The sequence below is a fragment of the Eleutherodactylus coqui genome, chromosome 11 (assembly GCF_035609145.1).
Source record: "Eleutherodactylus coqui strain aEleCoq1 chromosome 11, aEleCoq1.hap1, whole genome shotgun sequence".
NCBI classification, from domain to species: Eukaryota; Metazoa; Chordata; class Amphibia; order Anura; family Eleutherodactylidae; genus Eleutherodactylus; species Eleutherodactylus coqui.
This window is the reverse complement of record NC_089847.1, coordinates 86,452,776-86,474,533: the sequence shown is the minus strand read 5'-3', so window position 1 is coordinate 86,474,533 and position 21,758 is coordinate 86,452,776. Positions and strand designations below refer to the sequence as shown.

The window sequence follows — 21,758 nt, the reverse complement described above, 5'->3', positions numbered from 1 at the left end:
CTCCGTCGCGGCCGGATCTTCTTTCTTCGGCCTGGCGGATGTGCTCGGCTCGCCGGCAGCGGGCCGTGAATATGCACCGTGCACTTTTCTTTTTTTATTTTTGAACTCCTGCTCTCCCGCAGTCCCGCAGCACAGCACAATAACAGCTGTGGATGTGCCGCGGGACCAGACGGCTTCCATAGGCTTCAATGGAAGCCGCAGGAGACTCGCAGGAAGATGGAGCATGCTGCGGGTGGTTTGCCGCACGTGTGATCCGCGCGCCAAGAAAAAATGACATGGGCGCGAGTTTGAAAATATTTAGTTGCCCGTGAACATTGGGCCTAATGGCTGCTATTATAAATTAGCATTTTCTATGTGTTACAAAATGCACCAAAAAACACAGGGTTTTTATGTTTTTTATTTCCTCTCATTGATATAAAATGCATATGCGTTTTCAAAACGTGTGTTTTTTGTTTTTTTTTCATAAAGCACAAACATGTAACAGCAACATAAAGGCTTGCTCACACTTATGTTTGACAGTTCCTTTATTTGGCTTCATCCAAACGGAGCCTCTGGCTCTGAAGTGTATGAAGCCTGAGGCCGCCTGCAGATGGCCAGGTCGGATCAGGCAGCGAGAATTCTCGCCGCGGGACCAGACCCGAGCACCTGCAGAGAGCAGCGCATGCTCACCCGCGCCCCGCAGCTCTGGATCTTTCATGTGCCGGCTGCCGGGCAGCCAGCGCATGCGCAGACTGGAGCCGGCGGCGGGTGAGTGGCAGAAATAGTGCATGCCGCGATTTGTTTGCCCCACCAGATTTCGCGCGGCCAAACCGCGGGCGTCTGCATAGGATTGCATTTGTTAATGCAATCCTATGCAGGCTTCCAGCAGCGGAAATCCTGCCGCGGAATTTCCGCCCGTCTGCAGGCGGCCTGAAGCTGCTATTACACTGCAGCATTTTTCCACTGCAAAACACTGGCGAAGCTCCTCTGGTTGCGGCCGGAACCTGGACTCGTTATGTTGTTTGAGTAGATGAGTACAGGTGCCGGCTGCAATCCATGTTTTTCCACCTGTTTTTCTATGAGGAAGAAACGGTGCATGTAATAACACCCTAAAGGTGGTATTACACAAGTGCCCTTAATGCTTGTGTAATAGCGCTAATTGCTGGGCTGCACCTGCAGTTGCAGCCTGGTAATTTTTAGGAAAACGCAAAGCTAGCAGCAGCCACTAGTGATTGTGTAATAGCATTCTAAGGTACACAAGCATCACTTGATTAAAGGGAATCTGGGAATAGAGGTGTTATACCTCCTCCATCGTCCCCCTGGTGTCAGTGTAGTCAGTGCGTGAGCGGTGCGCTGAATAGTCCGCCTGTTCTAATTTTATAATGGGCGGACTACTTCGCAGCACCACTCAATGCACTGCACTGGTGGCTTCCAGCACTCACACTGGAGGAACAACTGGTGAAGGTAATTATAACACTTACATCCCCAGGCTCAGTGGGTCACCTAGTTTCAGCCCATAAGCTTAGCTCATATGGCTAAAAAAGTAGGTGACAGCCTCTTTAATTTGTAGAATGGTATCTCCAGTTATGCCAGTTGCTATTTCTGCGAGAGGTGGTGGAGAGAATGATATGGTAAAATAGGCAAACTCCCAATACCAAAGGCCTCTACATCATTGAGAGAGCCTTTTAAAGTATACTTGCTATTTATGTTTGCATAAATTAGCAGTACGTGTCAATGAAACCTTGTAATATATCTTATTGGAGGAAAGTGGAATCTTCCTCACCTTCCAGTTGCCTGTAATTCCCCTTTCCATATTTTCACGCCCCATTTGTCCATGAACCCCCTCAGTCCCCAAAAAGCCTGTCTAGTGTAACACCGTAAAGAGAAGATGTGAAGGAGGGGGATGCAGCTTCAGTATTGAGGTGCATAGTAAGTGTTTTACCTTCTTATCGTTAATGGTTTTCTACAACTGATAAATAATTCAGATCTTTCTTCCAGACATACTAAGTAGTAAAGCGTATTGAAGCGTGAGTCGTGTTGTCATATAAAGCCTGTCCTGTATTTTAACATATTTTTTTTCCCATTCTTTTTTTCTTCTCTCAGCTCATGATTTTTCATAGTCCGGCATCCTCGTCTCGTCCCTGTGCCCAAACGCATTACAAGCGGATTCACAGGATGCCATCCAGAGTGAGTGTCGGGTCATGTATCTCCTCATAGTCTTTAAGACTGCATCTCTACAATGACTTCTGGTCGCATGATAAAATCTCGGTTTACCGAGACCCTCACATGACCTCAATGTCCGAATTCTTGCTATTGTCATACAACCCCCTTGAATAGCGAAACATTAAGGTTATTGTGAAGCTTTCACTTCAATCTTCTTTATCTCCCATCTTTGTTTTGTTTCTGTTCAGCCTTTGGTCCCGTTGCTCTGTCCTTTTTTTTAGTTTTGTGGCCTTTCTAAACCTTGACGTTTGAGAAGCTTTTAATAATTGAAACCAGAGGTTTTTTTTTCCGCCCAAATGGTTTCTCACCACTTGCTTTTCTCTCTTTGCTTCCTGTCATCTCCCTCTCAGAGTAGCCGTAAGAAGCAACCAGTGAAAGTTAGTGCTGAAATCAGAGTGGAGTTGGAGAACTTTAAGTCCGAGTTTGATCTGGGCCTCGTTGACCGACTGGGGTCCCTCTTCAAGGATGGAGCCACAAAAGATATGAGCCCACAAGGACACTTTGACTTGCAGCTGGTAACAAATGTTCTAAAGCAAAACTAGTCAAGGATTATTTATAGCTTAATTGTTAGCAATCTTGTATTGTTTGCTAAACTGGGTTCTTTATTATAACTTGTTATGCTTGTTTAGCTGCGGCTTTAACAGCCAATCTAAATAAATCTCCATCTTTTCGCTGTCTGTTTTATAAAACAGTGTCTAACTTTGTTTGGATTAATGTTCAGCTAGTGAGAACAGAGAATATCTGTTTCAGTCTGATTTATTCTTCATGCCCTCCAAACAAAGTATTGGCAAAGACATACAACTGTATAACCCTGTGCAAAATGTAGCTTTGACGAAACCACGGCAATGTTCTTTCCCCCAATCCAGGGTGATGTGACTCCGTCTCCTGAAGAGGACACCGAGATCCACGTATTTGCTTCCAAAGCACACATACATCTCCAGTTCCCAGTACCAGACTTAAGGCCTGCCCCAGAGCGCCGATCTTGGGCACAGAAAGCCATAAGGAAAGAATGTCTAGAAATGGAGGTGGCAGAGTTGGAGATCAGTACACAAAGAAAATCTGGTACAGAAGAACCTAGTAAGATAGAGATAACATTTGGAGACCTACATGGTAAGATAGTGTCAAGATAGTCAGTTAGAAAGTATCCAAAAAGTATAGGGGGAGACTTATCATTACTACAGTAAAGAAAAAGGGGGGAGTTCCTTATTGCAACCAATCGGGGTCCTACTTTAACCATTTCCAATCCAATTTGTATCCTGGTTTTCCTAGGGGGCTTACTCTTTTTCTGCTGTTATACAACGGCGCTATATGCTGGCTAAAGCCAGTACTGCATGAGGTGACACATTGGACAGGCTCAGACAGCAGAGAGGCTGGCAATATATAGTAAGAGAACCCCGACGGATGTCTTCCAACATTGGAGCTGTACAGCCTTAAATCATAATGTCTTCAGACGTCAGACAGTGGATTGGAAAGGGTTAATTATTCAAAGGGCTGCTAAGAAGTGAGAGATGGTATCTGCTCTGTCACTAAAGGTCCCTTTTCCAGATTCCCCCCCCCCCCGCCATATATATATATATATATATATATATATATATATATATATATATATATCTCACTCACACGTATATGTATGTATATGTGTGTGTGTGTGTGTGTGTGTGTGTGTGTGTGTGTGTGTGTGTATATATATATATATATATATATATATATATATATATATATATAATTAATATATGTATGTAAGAGCAGTCCTGTCCAGCTAAAATCAGCAGGTGTAGATGACTTTAGTGTAATGTGTATGGGGGGGGAGGGGGGGGGGCGGCTTTAGTTTTGATAACTCTCCCAGTGGTGTTCTGAATAGCTGGCAGGTAGGCAGTGAAGCTTTCTAATAACATATGCAATGTTCTTTTAATCATTTCAGGTGTGTACTCTGATGGCAACAAATTGTCTGTCCCATGTCTGAAGATCAGTAAAGGAGTAGATCCTCTCGCCAAACCAGGTGGAAAGAAGTTCATCTCCCCCCGGTTAGTTAACATTGTAAACTATGACCCGTCCGCTACAAATTTTTAAAAAAAATCCAATTTCATAAATCATGTCAAGGACCGTTATTTAACCCCTTCCCGACCAACCCGTGTAACTGAGCAGGCTGACAGGCAGGTCCTTGAGCCTGCAGCCTGTTTTTATTTAGAACTTGCCGACAATAACCAAAACTTTGTGTAAGAAAGGTTTGATATAAAAATTTTTATTAAAACACTATAAAAAAAATCTAGACTAAACACTGAGTTGCAGATGACGGCTGCAGTGAAAAAATATATCTCAATATACTGGAAAGTGTCAGCGTGCTTATAGTTACTAGCGGGCAAGGAGTAAGCATGTCCACAAGGTGCACATAGAGTTACAATACTGACCGTCTCAGAATTATATTTTGAAGCGACCCAACATATTATTGGCAAACTACTCTCCTCAGGGGTCTAATATGGTAAGTGTTAACAATATAATAAAGGGTTAATAGCATGTTAAAATATATCCGATGTAGTGGAACGTGTAATAATGAATAGAAGCACTTCTAGTGGGCTGATGAAAATGCTCAACCAGGCCTTACGTTCATATAGTGGATTGCTGCATATGTTTGTACTTCCCTCACACAAGGGCAGCACTACTATGTTTGATATAAATACAGAATTATTACAAATGATCTTCCTGATTTGAAACGCTAATATCTCACATTTAATGACACTCAGACAAATAATTTTGATATCAATAGAAAGAGGAACTCAAGTCGTTTTCTTGCACACCATCAAAACTGCTTTCCCTTGCAGAGGTGATCCCTGTGAGTCCCTTTGTCATTCGACATATGTCGAGCCTGTCGTCAAGTTCCTGGCATACATGTTGTAGTGTATCACGACTGACTGATGCAATCGCGTCCCTGATGAGTACTCGTAGATCATGTATGGTGGGTGGTAACGGAGCATGTACACTCTTATCTTTAACACTCACCCCACCCCCACAGAGGAAAGAAAATCATAAAGTATAAGGTGCGGGGAACATGGAGGCCAAGGAAGGAGTTCACTATCAACACGACCTGCACAAAGCCAATCCATCTGTAAACTCACTTGGCGTGCACTACTCAACCTAGAAAGGTTGGCTGCCACGCCTAGGGTCCAGGTATGCAACACCACATAATGATATGGAAGACACTCTGTCCAGAACACATTCAAAAAGGATAGCCAATGCAGGGAGGATCCTGGAGCACCGAGGTCCCGGACAAATATTAAGAACAAATGGGGAAGTAAAAAGTCTCCCGCACTCAGAGGTCTAGCCCATATATATTAAGACAGTCTCCCTGTTGGGGATGTACAGTGGGGAAAAAAAGTATTTAGTCAGATACCAATTGTACAAGTTCTCCCACTTAAAAACATGAGAGAGGCCTGTAATTGACATCATAGGTAGACCTCAACTATGAGAGACAACATGAGAAAACATCCAGAAAATCACATTGTCTGATTTTTAACAACTTTATTTGCAAATTATGGTGGAAAATAAGTATTTGGTCAATAACAAAAGTTCATCTCAATACTTTGTTATATATCCTTTATTGGCAATGACAGAGGTCAAACGTTTTCTGCAAGTCTCCACAAGGTTGGCATACACTGTGGCTGGTATGTTGACCCATTCCTCCATGCAGATCTCCTCAAAAGCAGTGATGTTTTGGGGCTGTCGCTGGGCAACACAGACTTTCAACTCCATTCAAAGGTTTTCTATAGGGTTGAGATCTGGAGACTGGCTAGGCCACTCCAGGACCTTGAAATACTTCTTACGAAGCCACTCCTTCATTGCCCTGGCGGTGTGCTTGGGATCATTGTCATGCTGAAAGACCCAGCCATGTTTCATCTTCAGTGCCCTTGCTGATGAAAGGAGGTTTGCACTCTAAATCTCATGATACATGGCCCTATTCATTCTTTCATGTATACGGATCAGTTGTCCTGGTCCCTTTGCAGAGAAACAGCCCCAAAGCATAATGTTGCCACCCCCATGCTTCACAGTAGGTATGGTGCTCTTTGGATGCAACTCAGCATTCTTTCTCCTCAAAACACGCCGAGTTGCGTTTCTGCCAAACAGTTCTACTTTGGTTTCATCTGACCATATGACATTCTCCCAATACTCTTCTGAATCATCCAAATGCTCTCTAGCAAACTTCAGTCGGCCCTGGACATGTACTGGCTTAAGCAGGGGGACACGTCTGGCACTGCAGGATCTGAGTCCCTGGCAGCGTAGTGTGTTACTAATGGTAGCCTTTGTTAAGTTGGTCCCAGCTCTCTGCAGGCCATTCACTAGGTTCCCCTGTGTGGTTCTGGGATTTTTGCTCACCATTCTTGTGATGATTTTGACCCCACGGAGTGAGATCTTGCGTGGAGCCCCAGATCGAGGGAGATTATCAGTGGTCTTGTATCTCTTCTATTCTCTAATTATTGCTCCCACAGTTGATTTCTTCACACCAAGCTGCTTGCCTATTGCAGATTCAGTCTTCCCAGTCTGGCGCAGGGCTACAATTTTGTTTCTGGTGTCCTTCGACAGCTTTTTGGTCTTCACCATAGTGGAGTTTGGAGTGTGACTGATTGAGGTTGTGGACAGGTGTCTTTTATACTGATAAGAAGTTCAAACAGGTGCCATTACTACAGGTAATGAGTGGAGGACAGGAGAGCCTCTTAAAGAAGAAGTTACAGGTCTGTGAGACCCAGAAATCTTGCTTGTTTGTAGGTGACCAAATACTTACTTATTTTCCACCATAATTTGCAAATAAATTCGTTAAAAATCAGACAATGTGACTTTCTGGATGTGTTTTCTCATGTTGTCCCTCATAGTTGAGGTCTACCTATGATATCAATTACAGCCCTCTCTCATCTTTTTAAGTGTAAGAACTTCTACAAATGGTATCTGACTAAATACTTTTTTCCCCACTGTATACACTTACTGGAAAACGCTGCAGTTGTCAATTTGTCAAAACGGCATCAAAATCCGCAGCAACGGCACAGATTGTGACATGTTTTCTGCCACAGTTTTGATGTGGAATTTGGTGAGTATTGTCTGCTGCAGACAACCCATATCATTTTACGGTATATGTACACCTACCCTCAGACCGTTTTGGGAAGATCATTTGTAATAACCATGTTTATCAGTATGAATGAACAGTACAAGCTATGGGGTAGTGATAATACCAAATATTGCACTGTATTCATATGAAAACACAGCTGCCTGTATGTGCTGTACAAGTCAATTATGGAACATATATCTTTTTCTCAAAACAAAATCCAACTTTTAATTATTTGTTGTCTTCCTCCCAGTTCCCCCTTTTGCGTATACTTACGATTTAGGCCTGAGCTAATTGGGTTTTTTATGCGAAATGACCTTGTATTCCTCCAATTGCTCTATACTTGAGCCAAGCCGCCTGCATACACATTTTAGCAGAGAGAAGAATCTAAATGAAACTTTTAGATAGAGCAAAGGCAAGATGGCAAATGAAAGAACTTTATGGCTTCTCTCACAGCCATCAGATAGACCCGTACTATGCGCCTCCCCCGGTTGCTAGGAAAATGGAGACGCGATCGTGTTCTCCCTAAGTGACAGGAAGCAACAAGCAGCCATGCAGACCGCCTTATAAGCCAGGACTAGCTTTGATAAAGCGAATTGATATAACAAGAAGTGGCACCACAGAATATGAGCCGGCATAATCATTATGCTTGGGTGCAAAAAGGCTGAATTGGAGCAAACAAGAGAAGAATACTGTAAATAAACATAATGAGTAACAGTCCTTTTACATGGGACAGCTGTTGGGGGCTTCAGTGCCCAATAGTCATACTAGCAACAATTGCTCCTGTGCTATCACACAGTGAATGGAGGCAGAGCGGGACGGAGATTGTTCTACCGGCCCGCCTCCATTCACAGTAAACAGGCAGTCGTTCAGAGATAGATGACTGCCTGTTTGCACAGGCCGATCGTCATTTGATTTTTATACCTTCAGAACCTGAATGCCAAACAAATTATCATTCGTCAATCAGTTGCTGCCGACATTTACACTGAATGATCATTCAGATTCCTGCAAGCCAGTGAGAATCTGAAGAATTATCATTCAGTATAAATTGGCCCTAAGACGCACAAAAAAGACAATTGTAAAGACAAAGGAGGACGCACATGTGAGTGAAAAGCAAAGAAAGAAAAGAGAGCCATGCCACAAGGAAAGTATGGAGGAGCAAAATAAGATGGACAAGACAAAAATAAATACAAGCACAGCATTAGGTTTTGCAGAAGCCAGGTAACACAAGTGACATATCCAAATGCAGGTAATTTTCCAGTTAATGACAGGATCTGGATACACAACCATTTTAACCTTTTTTAAAAGACATACAAATTTGATTACCATCCGCTCCAATTTTAGGTAATGGGAAAGCCCCATGTGTGGTGAAAAAGAAACCTAACAGAGTAGACGCAGAAATAAAAAAAGTTACCTTTACAATGCGGCAATCCAAATGGTGAAGCTTTGCTCTGGGCACGGCGGCCCAAAATGCCCCTGATCATGAACCGGTTTAATGATGCCTTTCACTCTTTTAGTATTTTAGTGACTCTCCTTCCTGAGAACAAAGCCTCCCCGTGGGATCTGTGCCAGGATAAAATAGAAGACCTAGATCTTCCATCTGTGGAAAGTCCTTGTGAATTAAAGCAGCCCGAACCATCTCCTTTCTCATCTAAGAGGACAATGTTCGAGACAGAAGAGGTCAGTCCCCAAGTAACGGCTCACCCTTCTTTAAGTGTTGTGCATACATTACATTCTGCAGTTCTAGTCAGTATTTAATAGTTTTCTCCTATTCATTCTATTCTCCCCCCCCCCATTTTGTCTTTTGCCCTTACAGATGGTTATTCCGGCTGACCCAGAAGAGATGGCAGATTTCCAGCAAGTGACCCTCGGATCCTCCCAGTATAGACTTGAGGTCACTCTGCCCAGAGCTCACATATTCCTTCCCAGCAAGGACATGTATGAGAACTTATACAACAGGTATTGTTCTTGATCTTATTGTCCCATTTCATATATCACTTGGTCATGCTTTACTCTGAGTGCTCCTTATCTTTCCTCAGGTTATGTAATGATCTGTTGATGTGGGAACCTATGTCTGTGTTTGATGCCTCCATGACCGACTCTCTGTTCCCTTCTGAGACACGCTCTTTGCCTAGTTACCAACAGGACACTTTCCGCATGTGCAAATCGGCATTCAGACTAGGTAAGTTCTTGTTCCCTGTGGACCCTACATAATTACTATATATGTGACCTCTGGACATATTTTTGCAGGTCAAACCATGATTTATTGGTTGCAAAGGTAAGGGAGGGGGAACAAGGGAGGCGCTGTCTAGTGTAGTACTTCAAGGCACTAAAACCAGGCAAGAATGGCACTAATAGCGAATACTCTTACCTGGTGAAGCAGTGCTATGTATGAACACAATCACAAGAAATGGCTTCAAGATTGAAGATGGCAATCCTAAATGGGTCCGTTACGGATGGGAGCTGCCAGCCTTTCCTGGTCCACGGGAAGAGTCTTTACCTGGACTTGCATCAGGCCTCAATTCATAATTCATCTTCAGTCTGAAAATATCTGAAAAGTTTTAGTATCTCTGCAGTCATGCGTTTAACAATTAACTAAGACTATCCCATGTAGGATAACACAGAAGTGTAATTTGAACTGTTTTGGCTGTAACTAGGATGATTAGTATTTCATATACCCCCCAATCCTTCTGTCTTGCCAACCCCTCTTCTGTTTTATGCATTGTTCACAGACTCTGATTCAGAAGATGAAGATTCCCATTTCTACTCTGTAGATGAGATTGCAAGGTCCAGAAAAGGGGCACAGGACGGTCAAAGTTTCTTCTCTGCTTCTATCACCATTTTGAAAGGACGAATTACAGCTTGGACTGAATCCAAGGTCACATTTTGACTGCTTTATATATATACTTTTCTGTTCACACTTGTGCTGGTGTCTTCTCATTGTGATTTCCATCATGTTTGACAGGAAGAATAGCGCTCAAGCAGTGATGTTTTTTTCCCATGAAATTATTAAAACTTTGACTGACTCCATTGTCTAATGGTGACCATTTAGATCTCTTGCACAACTGATCTGTCATAGTTTTGTCTTCTGTTAAGGCCCATTTAGACACAACGATTATTACTCAAAATTCGCTTAAAGGCAATTTTTTGAGCGATAATCATTGTGTGCATTTACACAGCAAGATGATTGCTCAAAATTCGCTCAAATGGCAGTTTGAGTGACAGTTTTGAGCGTTCACTTTGCCTAAGCCTTTAAGTAGCTAATTAGCTACTTAAGAGCTTATTAGTATATAAATTGAAGCTCCCACTGTATACAGAAGACAGCTGGAGCACTCCGAGCTGGGTATGCAGAACACAGCTAGAGCGCTGTCTTCTGCATACCCATGCTGTGTTCACTGAACGTCCAGCTGGTATACAGCTGAGAGCTCTGAGCGGGGTATACAGAAGACAGCGGGAGCGCTGTCTTCTGCATACTCCTGTTGTGTTCTCCCAGTGAGATACCAGCTGAAACAATACTATCAGCGGTATCCCACTGAGAACTCAGCATGTGGTCCTTTATAAGACTCATCGTTAACGAAAACTGCTTGATGGCAGCGCGTTTAGACACAACGATTATTGCTCAAAAGATGGCTTTTGAACAAATTTTTAGCGATAATCGTATCTAAATGGCACCTTAGAAATGGAAGCCATGACTCTAGTGTTAGCACAGCCTTGTACTTTCAGTTTACACATTTCCCTCTTGCTGATATGAGTGAATACAGGCTGTATACGACATGCATTGGCAATATATAGCAGTTACTGCAGCTATTGCACTGTATAATGTTATATATTTTCCTTATTATGTGTCTTGTTTTTCCCTTTCTACATGATAGAATGAAGCAAACAAGAGGCAGGAGAACCACCACGGAGAAGCTGTACTCGATGTTGAAAATGGTCGGATTTTCAGCGTTTCAAAGTACAAAGGCAAAGCTGATCTCAGCTACCTATGTATTGAGTCTGACGTTGTGTCCCTTTATCACAAAGGTATGCACAATAGCATGACCTGTTTTTCCACGTAATGTTTCTGCTACTGTTTTAAGAACGTGCAGTAATATAAATGTGTGCAATATAGTGGTACTATGTATTGTGTGTAGTATACGGTAGTACTGCTTGATTATTGGCAATCCAAGTTGTAAACTTTTTTTTTTCCGTTACTATGCATTACCAGTTCTAAAAGTTGTGTATTATCAAACTACTAACGGCCACTGGTCCATCCAATTTTTGTGTGTGACGTGTGAGATACATGCAGAGCCTGACAGCACCTGTGATATCAATTATTACTGTCTCTCAGCCCCGCCCCCTGATCACATGACGGTGACCTCATCACAGGTCCTTTATCTTCCTTCTGCAGTGAATGAGGGATTATGGGTGGACTACATCCCCCCCCAAAACCCCCGTGGCCTCAATTGCTATGGATACTGCACTACTCAGTCTGCCAGTTTGTACCTGGTTGTCAGACTGCTGCGCACCTCCAATAAATGACACCTCACAAATTTACACATACCGGCTTTTACACATACATAGCTGGCGGTGCATATTGACCAACAACATTGAAGCGTAGTCCTTCACTGCTATCTTCACATCCCCTGAACGTGATATCATGTCATCTAAACTGCTAATGCCGCCAACACCAGTCCAGCCCTGATCTAATCATCAACAGTTGTCCAGTGTTGAAACAAACCGTTGTTGTCGTGCAAATATGTCACCACAGAGGGTTCAATTCCGCCATGAAGCTAATGCAGCTTACGTGACACAGCAACAAGCCATGATTTCACCACCGGCTGAAGTTTGTATATGCAGCTCATATGCGAAAGCAATGCAGAAAAGTCGTGTGTGTGTGACGTGCATGTAGCATAGCTGTGTGTGTGACGTGCATGTAGCATAGCTGTGTGTGTGACGTGCATGTAGCAGAGCACTGTGTGCGTGACGTGCATGTAGCAGCTCAGCTACATGCACGTCACACACACAGCTCAGCTACATGCACGTCACACAAACCGTTGTCATGCAAATATGTCACCACAGAGGGTTCAATTCCGCCATGAAGCTAATGAAGCTTACGTGACACAGCAACAAGCCATGATTTCACCACCAGCTGAAGTTTGTATATGCAGCTCATATGCGAAAGCAATGTAGAAAAGTCGTGTGTGACGTGCATGTAGCAGAGCTGTATGTGTGTGACGTGCATGTAGCAGAGCTGTATGTGTGTGACGTGCATGTAGCAGAGCTGTATGTGTGTGACGTGCATGTAGCAGAGCTGTGTGTGTGACGTGCATGTAGCAGAGCTGTGTGTGTGACGTGCGTGTAGCAGAGCTGTGTGTGTGACGTGCGTGTAGCGGAGCTGTGTGTGTGACGTGCGTGTAGCGGAGCTGTGTGTGTGACGTGCATGTAGCGGAGCTGTGTGTGTGACGTGCATGTAGCTGAGCTGTGTGTGTGTGACGTGCATGTAGCGGAGCTGTGTGTGTGACGTGCATGTAGCGGAGCTGTGTGTGTGTGTGACGTGCATGTAACTGAGCTGTGTGTGTGTGCGACGTGCATGTAACTGAGCTGTGTGTGTGTGTGACGTGCATGTAGCTGAGCTGTGTGTGTGTGTGTGACGTGCATGTAGCTGAGCTGTGTGTGTGTGTGTGACGTGCATGTAGCTGAGCTGTGTGTTTGTGACGTGCATGTAGCTGAGCTGTGTGTGTTTGTGACGTGCATGTAGCTGAGCTGTGTGTGTTTGTGATGTGCATGTAGCTGAGCTCTGTGTGTGTGTGACGTGCATGTAGCTGAGCTGTGTGTGTTTGTGACGTGCATGTAGCTGAGCTGTGTGTGTTTGTGACGTGCATGTAGCTGAGCTGTGTGTGTTTGTGACGTGCATGTAGCTGAGCTGTGTGTGTGACGTGCATGTAGCAGAGCACTGTGTGCGTGACGTGCATGTAGCAGCTCAGCTACATGCACGTCACACACACAGCTCAGCTACATGCACGTCACACAAACTGTTGTCATGCAAATATGTTACCACAGAGGGTTCAATTCCGCCATGAAGCTAATGAAGCTTACGTGACACAGCAACAAGCCATGATTTCACCACCAGCTGAAGTTTGTATATGCAGCTCATATGCGAAAGCAATGTAGAAAAGTCGTGTGTGATGTGCATGTAGCAGAGCTGTATGTGTGTGACGTGCATGTAGCAGAGCTGTATGTGTGTGACGTGCATGTAGCAGAGCTGTATGTGTGTGACGTGCATGTAGCAGAGCTGTATGTGTGTGACGTGCATGTAGCAGAGCTGTATGTGTGTGACGTGCATGTAGCAGAGCTGTTTTTGTGTGATGTGCATGTAGCAGAGCTGTATGTGTGTGACGTGCATGTAGCAGAGCTGTATGTGTGTGACGTGCATGTAGCAGAGCTGTATGTGTGTGACGTGCATGTAGCGGAGCTGTGTGTGTGACGTGCATGTAGCGGAGCTGTGTGTGTGACGTGCATGTAGCGGAGCTGTGTGTGTGACGTGCATGTAGCGGAGCTGTGTGTGTGACGTGCATGTAGCGGAGCTGTGTGTGTGACGTGCATGTAGCGGAGCTGTGTGTGTGACGTGCATGTAGCGGAGCTGTGTGTGTGACGTGCATGTAGCGGAGCTGTGTGTGTGACGTGCATGTAGCGGAGCTGTGTGTGTGACGTGCATGTAGCGGAGCTGTGTGTGTGTGTGTGACGTGCATGTAACTGAGCTGTGTGTGTGTGACGTGCATGTAGCTGAGCTGTGTGTGTGTGTGTGACGTGCATGTAGCTGAGCTGTGTGTTTGTGACGTGCATGTAGCTGAGCTGTGTGTGTTTGTGACGTGCATGTAGCTGAGCTCTGTGTGTGTGACGTGCATGTAGCTGAGCTGTGTGTGTTTGTGACGTGCATGTAGCTGAGCTGTGTGTGTTTGTGACGTGCATGTAGCTGAGCTGTGTGTGTTTGTGACGTGCATGTACCTGAGCTGTGTGTGTTTGTGACGTGCATGTAGCTGAGCTGTGTTTGTGACATGCATGTAGCTGAGCTGTGTGTGTGAGACGTGCATGTAGCTGAGCTGTTTGTGTGAGACGTGCATGTAGCTGAGCTGTGTGTGTTTGTGACGTGCATGTAGCTGAGCTGTGTGTGTTTGTGACGTGCATGTAGCTGAGCCGTGTGTGTTTGTGACGTGCATGTAGCTGAGCCGTGTGCGTGTGACGTGCATGTAGCTGAGCCGTGTGCGTGTGACGTGCATGTAGCTGAGCCGTGTGTGTTTCGTGCATGTAGCAGAGCTGTGTGTTTGAAGTGCATGTAGCAGAGCTGTGTTTTTGACGTGCATGTAGCTGAGCCGTGTGTGTTTGTGACGTGCATGTAGCTGAGCCGTGTGTGTTTGTGACGTGCATGTAGCAGAGCTGTGTGTGTGACGTGCATGTAGCAGAGCTGTGTGTGTGACGTGCATGTAGCAGAGCTGTGTGTGTGACGTGCATGTAGCGGAGCTGTGTGTGTGACGTGCATGTAGTGGAGCTGTGTGTGTGACGTGCATGTAGCGGAGCTGTATGTGTGACGTGCATGTAGCTGAGCTGTGTGTGTGTGTGACGTGCATGTAGCTGAGCTGTGTGTGTGTGTGACGTGCATGTAACTGAGCTGTGTGTGTGTGTGACGTGCATGTAGCTGAGCTGTGTGTGTTTGTGACGTGCATGTAGCTGAGCTGTGTGTGTTTGTGACGTGCATGTAGCTGAGCTGTGTGTGTTTGACATGCATGTAGCTGAGCTGTGTTTGTGACATGCATGTAGCTGCGCTGTGTGTGTGAGACGTGCATGTAGCTGCGCTGTGTGTGTGAGACGTGCATGTAGCTGAGCTGTGTGTGTGAGACGTGCATGTAGCTGAGCTGTGTGTGTTTGTGACGTGCATGTAGCTGAGCCGTGTGTGTTTGTGACGTGCATGTAGCTGAGCCGTGTGTGTTTGTGACGTGCATGTAGCTGAGCCGTGTGTGTTTGTGACGTGCATGTAGCAGAGCTGTGTGTGTGACGTGCATGTAGCAGAGCTGTGTGTGTGACGTGCATGTAGCAGAGCTGTGTGTTTGAAGTGCATGTAGCGGAGCTGTGTGTGTGACGTGCATGTAGCGGAGCTGTGTGTGTGACGTGCATGTAGCGGAGCTGTGTGTGTGACGTGCATGTAGCGGAGCTGTGTGTGTGACGTGCATGTAGCTGAGCTGTGTGTGTGTGTGTGACGTGCATTTAACTGAGCTGTGTGTGTGTGACGTGCATGTAGCTGAGCTGTGTGTGTGTGTGACGTGCATGTAGCTGAGCTGTGTGTGTGTGACGTGCATGTAGCTGAGCTGTGTGTGTTTGTGACGTGCATGTAGCTGAGCTGTGTGTGTTTGTGACGTGCATGTAGCTGAGCTGTGTGTGTTTGTGACGTGCATGTAGCTGAGCTGTGTGTGTTTGTGACGTGCATGTAGCTGAGCTGTGTGTGTTTGTGACGTGCATGTAGCTGAGCTGTGTGTGTTTGTGACGTGCATGTAGCTGAGCTGTGTGTGTTTGACATGCATGTAGCTGAGCTGTGTGTGTTTGACATGCATGTAGCTGCGCTGTGTTTGTGACATGCATGTAGCTGCGCTGTGTGTGTGAGACGTGCATGTAGCTGCGCTGTGTGTGTGAGGCGTGCATGTAGCTGAGCTGTTTGTGTGAGACGTGCATGTAGCTGAGCTGTGTGTGTTTGTGACGTGCATGTAGCTGAGCCGTGTGTGTTTGTGACGTGCATGTAGCTGAGCCGTGTGTGTTTGTGACGTGCATGTAGCAGAGCCGTGTGTGTTTGTGACGTGCATGTAGCTGAGCCGTGTGCGTGTGACGTGCATGTAGCTGAGCCGTGTGTGTTTGTGACGTGCATGTAGCTGAGCCGTGTGTGTTTGTGACGTGCATGTAGCTTAGCCGTGTGTGTTTGTGACGTGCATGTAGCTGAGCCGTGTGTGTTTGTGACGTGCATGTAGCTGAGCCGTGTGTGTTTGTGACGTGCATGTAGCTGAGCCGTGTGCGTGTGACGTGCATGTAGCTGAGCCGTGTGCGTGTGACCTTCATGTAGCTGAGCTGTGTGGTGCATTGCGCCACCAGAAACACTGCTACTATAATTTCCTAATAATTACTAGTATATACCTATTAGCCATACCATTAAATCCTCTGACAGGTGACGTGAATAACACAGATTATTTTGTGATATTGGCACCTGTCAAGAGGTGGGATATATTAAGCTGTGTTTACACTGCTGAATATGCCATATATTTACTTTGTAATCTGTGCCAATTCTGCATCAAATTGGCATCCTATTCATTTAAGTGGAAGTCCGTTCTATAATTTATATGGCGCAAATTTTAAATCTGCATCGCAGATAAAAAAAGTGGCGTGTTACTTCTTGATGCAATTTCTGCAGCGGGGTATCCTCATTCAGGTTAGCCCTATTGAATAGTGGAGATCTGCGGTGCTTGTAGTGCAAAGCTGCATCAGCAATCTACAGTAAATCACATGCGTTTCGATACAGATTGCCATTGAACGTCGCATCACATTTTACTGTGTGAACATACCATTCGGCAGGGAACAGTCTGTTCTTGAAATTAAAGTGCTGGAAGCAGGAAAGATGGTGAAGCGTAAGCATCTGAGTGACTTTGACTAGAGCCAAATTGTAATGGCTATACGACTGTGTCAGAGTTTCTGCAAAATGTCAGGTTTTGTGGGGCATTCGATGTATCGCCTACCTAAACATTGTTATAAACCAAGTACACCCTTTTATGTCAACAGTATTCCCTAATAGCAGTGACCTCATTAGGATAATGTGCCCAGTCACACTTGTTCAGGAATGGTTTAAGGGACGTGACAAAAAGTTCAGGGTGGTGACTCGGCCTCCAAACTCCTGATGTCTCAAACTGATCAAGCATCTGTGGGATGTGCTGGGAGAACAAGTATGATCCATGGAGGCCGCACCTCACAACTTAAAGGGAACCTGTTGCCTCTATTTTGGCATCCAAACTATTCACTTGGGGACATAAAAATGCCAGTTGTTCCTCACTATTAGTTTTTTTATACAATGTGCGATACGTTTAGTTATAAATGACAGATGTCCATAGGTTTATAAGGATTGGACATGATTGTGAATACACTGCTGGACTGTATACTGTTACAGGGGGTTGGGTATGTGTATACTGTATATAGAAATTGATTATATACAACATAAGTTATGTATAAAGTTGTTTTTTATGGCGAAGCGGGAATTGCCCCAGTTGAACAAATGACAAGCAGCTTTGTTATGTTTTTTGCTTCTTAGAACGTATCATTACCCTTTTGTCATCTCTATTTTCAATGTGTGTGCATGTCTTTTACTGTATACATTGTTTCTGTGTTACCCAGTTAATGTTTTCTGTTTATTTTTATTTTTGTAGCTTTTGTAGAAGATTATTTACCACCAAGCACTCTAGAAATTCCAACTTTTGTACCACCTGCAAACTTGAACCCAACTATATACATTTCGGAAGACGGGGTGTCTGCACAGCTGTCAGGAGCTCGAAAAGACAAGAGTCCCAAGATGCTCTCACTATCTGTCCGTATTGACCTGAACCTTGTGAAAAATGTGAAGGTATCACTAATGCCGTTCTTATTAGATTTAATAATTTAGTAATAAGAGTGGTGGGGAAAAAAATTAACAAATAAGAATGGATTCTACTCTATTTTATTAGCAGTACCTGTCAATGGTGGGCTGATGGCCTGCACCTAGGTCAATGCTGTAATCATTCGTTGGGGGGGGGGGGGGGGGGATTGTATTAGGGCTGGTGTTTCATATGCTTGTCTTAAAGTAATGTGCATACATTTACACTTATAATTTCTGCTTGTTTCTTGCATAAACTCTAATAAATCTGCTGGTCTTCGTGTATTTTTCTCCAGGAATTCCTGGTGGCGCTGAGACTAGATGGTGCTACTCTACGTCACCACATGGCACTTCCAAATCAAAGCTGGCACAGTCAAGTAAGTTATTTTCATCCTATATAAAGATAACATATTTTATCATTACATGTATCACTTGTGTGGGTTTATTTTTATAAGGTGTTTAAAGCCAAGCAAAGGTTCCAAGGGAAGATAATCTGTAAAGACTGGCATTGATCCACTGATAAATTGGGTATATATCTTGGATGGTGGGTTCAGTTTCAAGCAAAAAAACAACAACACCTAAGGGTGCTTTCACATCTGTACTGAGGATTCCGCTCTCCTGCTCCGTTCTGGGAGCAGGTAAGGGGTATCCCCTTGGCCAAATGGTTTAGTCTCTGGATGGAACCGAACAGCGCCGGGTGGACCCCACTGACTATAATGGGGTATGCCCACTTTCCGCCAACCCCCCCATCCCGCCAAAAAATCCTATAACGCATCACATGGAGATAGGAGGCGACCTGCTTGCGCGTTTTGGAAGAATTCCTTAGTCATAAATACTATGGCAAAAGGAATTCTTCTCTAACGCCTACGAGGATGGCCTCCTCTCTCCATGTGAAGTGCTACAGGATTTTAATGAACGATTTAAAATGTGTATTTTTAATGTACTGGAATTTTTTTTCCTGTTTATTGGATTTCATCTTCCCTTTAATCCTATCAAAAACAGGACAGATAGCCAGCGTCCCACCCCAAGATATTATCTGTAGTTCTACTTCTGTCTACGCCGCTGTGGGGATTTCTTAACTCCACCAGCAGCTGCATTGAGTTAAAGTATTTCCATTAACTTGTTATGTTTTATTATTATATATTAACATGAATATTAACATGTTCTATTACGCAGTCTCTCTTTTTTTTCACTTTGTAATTTTCTTCTTCCTCTGTCCACAGATTATGGATTTCCTAGATGTAGTGGACGACCCCATTTTAGGCTACAGTCCCCCAGCTGTTATCACTATACTGCACACTCATCTCTTTAGCTGTGCTGTGGATTACAGGTAATGAAGTGTAATCACCATGGTATACTATTGTACACGCTACACTCAAAATACTCAGTAACTCTTGTACTGCTCCTGGGTTTCATGGCTCTATTGCTGCTTACTGGAACCAATTGACAACTTGTAGACCGACACATCACTAATAACTTAGTTCAGGCCCTATAATAAATGCAGTGATGTATCCTGTAGTGCATTCCGGGGAAGTAAGGTTTTGCTTACTTAAAATATTACTGTACAGTGCCTGAAATAAACAATATATTTCCCAGAATGCGACTCGCTCGGACAAGCTCAATGTTGAAACTGTAGTTGAGAAGTCTGAAGTTTGCTGAATGTAGCAGTGAATGACAATGGGTTTATCTGTATGCAGTAAATGACGTTTAATGGTTAATTTATCCTTTTGAACACTCAATTTAGTCATCTGTAATTAGTGTGCGTCTTCTAAAATGTACTCTACTATTACGGTAATTATTGTAGAAAGAATAATGATTATATCCATCCATAAAACATGGGGATAGGTATGATAGTGAGCTACAGTGTGGGGCAAAGGTTTTAGGCGGCATGCAAAATGCCGCAAAGTAAGAATGCTCTCAAAAATAGAAGTTTTTTGTGTTTTTATTTCTTTTCAATTAACAAAATGGAAAGTGAATGAGCAAAAGAGAAATCTAAATCAAATCAATATTGATAGTAATGCATGATGGATAAGTAGCTGCCTGTATTTCTCTGTATTGGGGACACCATTAATCCTGACCAAATCCCCAACGCGATTTGCTGAAATGTAAGTAACCCCCACCATGCTCCACTGTTGCCTACAGCGCTCTTCGGCGAACAAATTTCCTTCTGTTACAGACGGATATTTCAGATTTTGACCCATAAGTTTAGAGCACCTGCTGCAATTTTCCTTCCCCGCCACCCCCCACAGTTCCTATGTGTTTATGCATATTTGAGTTGCTTGGCCTTGTTTCTATGCTGACAGTATAGCTTTTTGGCGACAGTTTATCCATGAACACCACTTTTGGCCAGACTTCTCTAAACAGTAGACGGGTGTACCTGGGTCCCACTGAGTTTGGTCGGTTCTGAGCTGATGGCACTGCTGGCCACTTTCTGATTTTGAAGAGAAGTAAACATGATGTGTCTTTCATCTGCTGCTCATTCACACAGGTGTATAAGGTCACGTAAATTTGCTGTGTATTTACGCAACAAGACCGCATATTCTCACTTGCGTTTTTTAAACACACTTAAGTATGCAGTATTCACTTCATATTTCCGCGTGAAATAAAAATACAATAAGGCCCTATTGATTGATTTAATATAGTAAATACACAGTAAATATGCGTGTCATCTGCATATTTGCGCAATCCCATTGATTTCAATGGGCGATTTTGGTGCGTAATATGAACCAAAAGAGTACATGCTGTTCCTCCCCCCCCCCCCCAGTAAAATATGCGCTTGAAAAATGCGTGTTTGAATACCCCTAATGCAGGTAAGTGGCGTTTCTGCATTCCATATTACACGCATAAAAAATATGCTTGTAATACGAAATGAAAATATGTTCGTGAGTGAGCCCTAACTTTCCTTGGCCAACCACTGTGTCTACGTTTCCTCAATGTTGCCCTTTCATTGTGCTTTTTCAAAAGAGCTTGAACAGCACATCTTGAAACCTTGGTCTGCCTTGAAATTTTTGCCTGGGAGAGACCTTGCTGATGCAGTATCAGTACCTTGTGTCTTGTTGCTGTGCTCAGGCTTGCCATTGTGTATGAGCTGTGACATGGAACTGTCTTCCACAACATCACCTTTGTAGCAGAGTTTGGCTGTTCCTCACCCAGTTTTAAGCCTCCTACACAGCTGTTCCTGGTTCAGTTAATGACAGTATTTCAACCTATATAGAAAAATTATGATCATCCTCACCTGTTTGGTGTAATCGGTTATTCATACATCTGACTAAAATTCTACAAAATCCCTGACTTTGTGCCAGTGTACCTAGAAGAACTGATGTTGTCATGAAGGTAAAGTGTGTTCACATTGAATACTGATTTGATTTAGATTTCTCTTTTGTTTAGTCACTTTGCATTTTGTTAATTGACAAAAATAAACTATGAACACTTCTATGTTTGAAAGCATTCTTACTTTGCCGCGTTTTCCCACACCTGTCTAAAGCGTTTGCACAGTACTGTATATTGCAAACACTTCTATTACTGTTCCATGATCATGAAAGGGGTTGTTGCAAAAGATGTCTAATCAGTCAATGGATGATCACTTGTAGCATTATTAAATGTCAAATCAATAGTCGTCATCATAGTCCATGAAAATAATTCCGTATGTCTATGATTGATCTCTTCAGCAATGTAACATTCCTTCCGCTATACAGATTACTACAAAGGCAAATGTAAAGGCTTAGGCCCAATGTCCATATGCGGATTTTATTTGTGGAACCCGCGTGGATTTGAGTTGAGGAAATCTACGCGGATTGCCACCCATAGAAATGAATTGGGCTTCTGCAGCTT

The 21,758-nt window shown here is 43.9% G+C and overlaps 1 protein-coding gene across 1 annotated transcript in view; it reads left to right on the top strand.

The window, feature by feature from the left end:
• Window positions 1-21,758, top strand: part of ATG2A (autophagy related 2A) — a 105,524-nt gene that overhangs the window by 29,397 nt on the left and 54,369 nt on the right. The window contains exons 13-24 of the mRNA XM_066582931.1: window positions 2,083-2,166; window positions 2,553-2,717; window positions 3,069-3,312; window positions 4,124-4,226; window positions 8,809-8,971; window positions 9,108-9,250; window positions 9,331-9,473; window positions 10,024-10,169; window positions 11,164-11,314; window positions 17,725-17,918; window positions 18,224-18,304; window positions 19,151-19,257. Coding sequence (XP_066439028.1) covers window positions 2,083-2,166; window positions 2,553-2,717; window positions 3,069-3,312; window positions 4,124-4,226; window positions 8,809-8,971; window positions 9,108-9,250; window positions 9,331-9,473; window positions 10,024-10,169; window positions 11,164-11,314; window positions 17,725-17,918; window positions 18,224-18,304; window positions 19,151-19,257 — 1,724 coding nt within the window. The remainder of the gene's footprint in view (window positions 1-2,082; window positions 2,167-2,552; window positions 2,718-3,068; window positions 3,313-4,123; window positions 4,227-8,808; window positions 8,972-9,107; window positions 9,251-9,330; window positions 9,474-10,023; window positions 10,170-11,163; window positions 11,315-17,724; window positions 17,919-18,223; window positions 18,305-19,150; window positions 19,258-21,758) is intronic.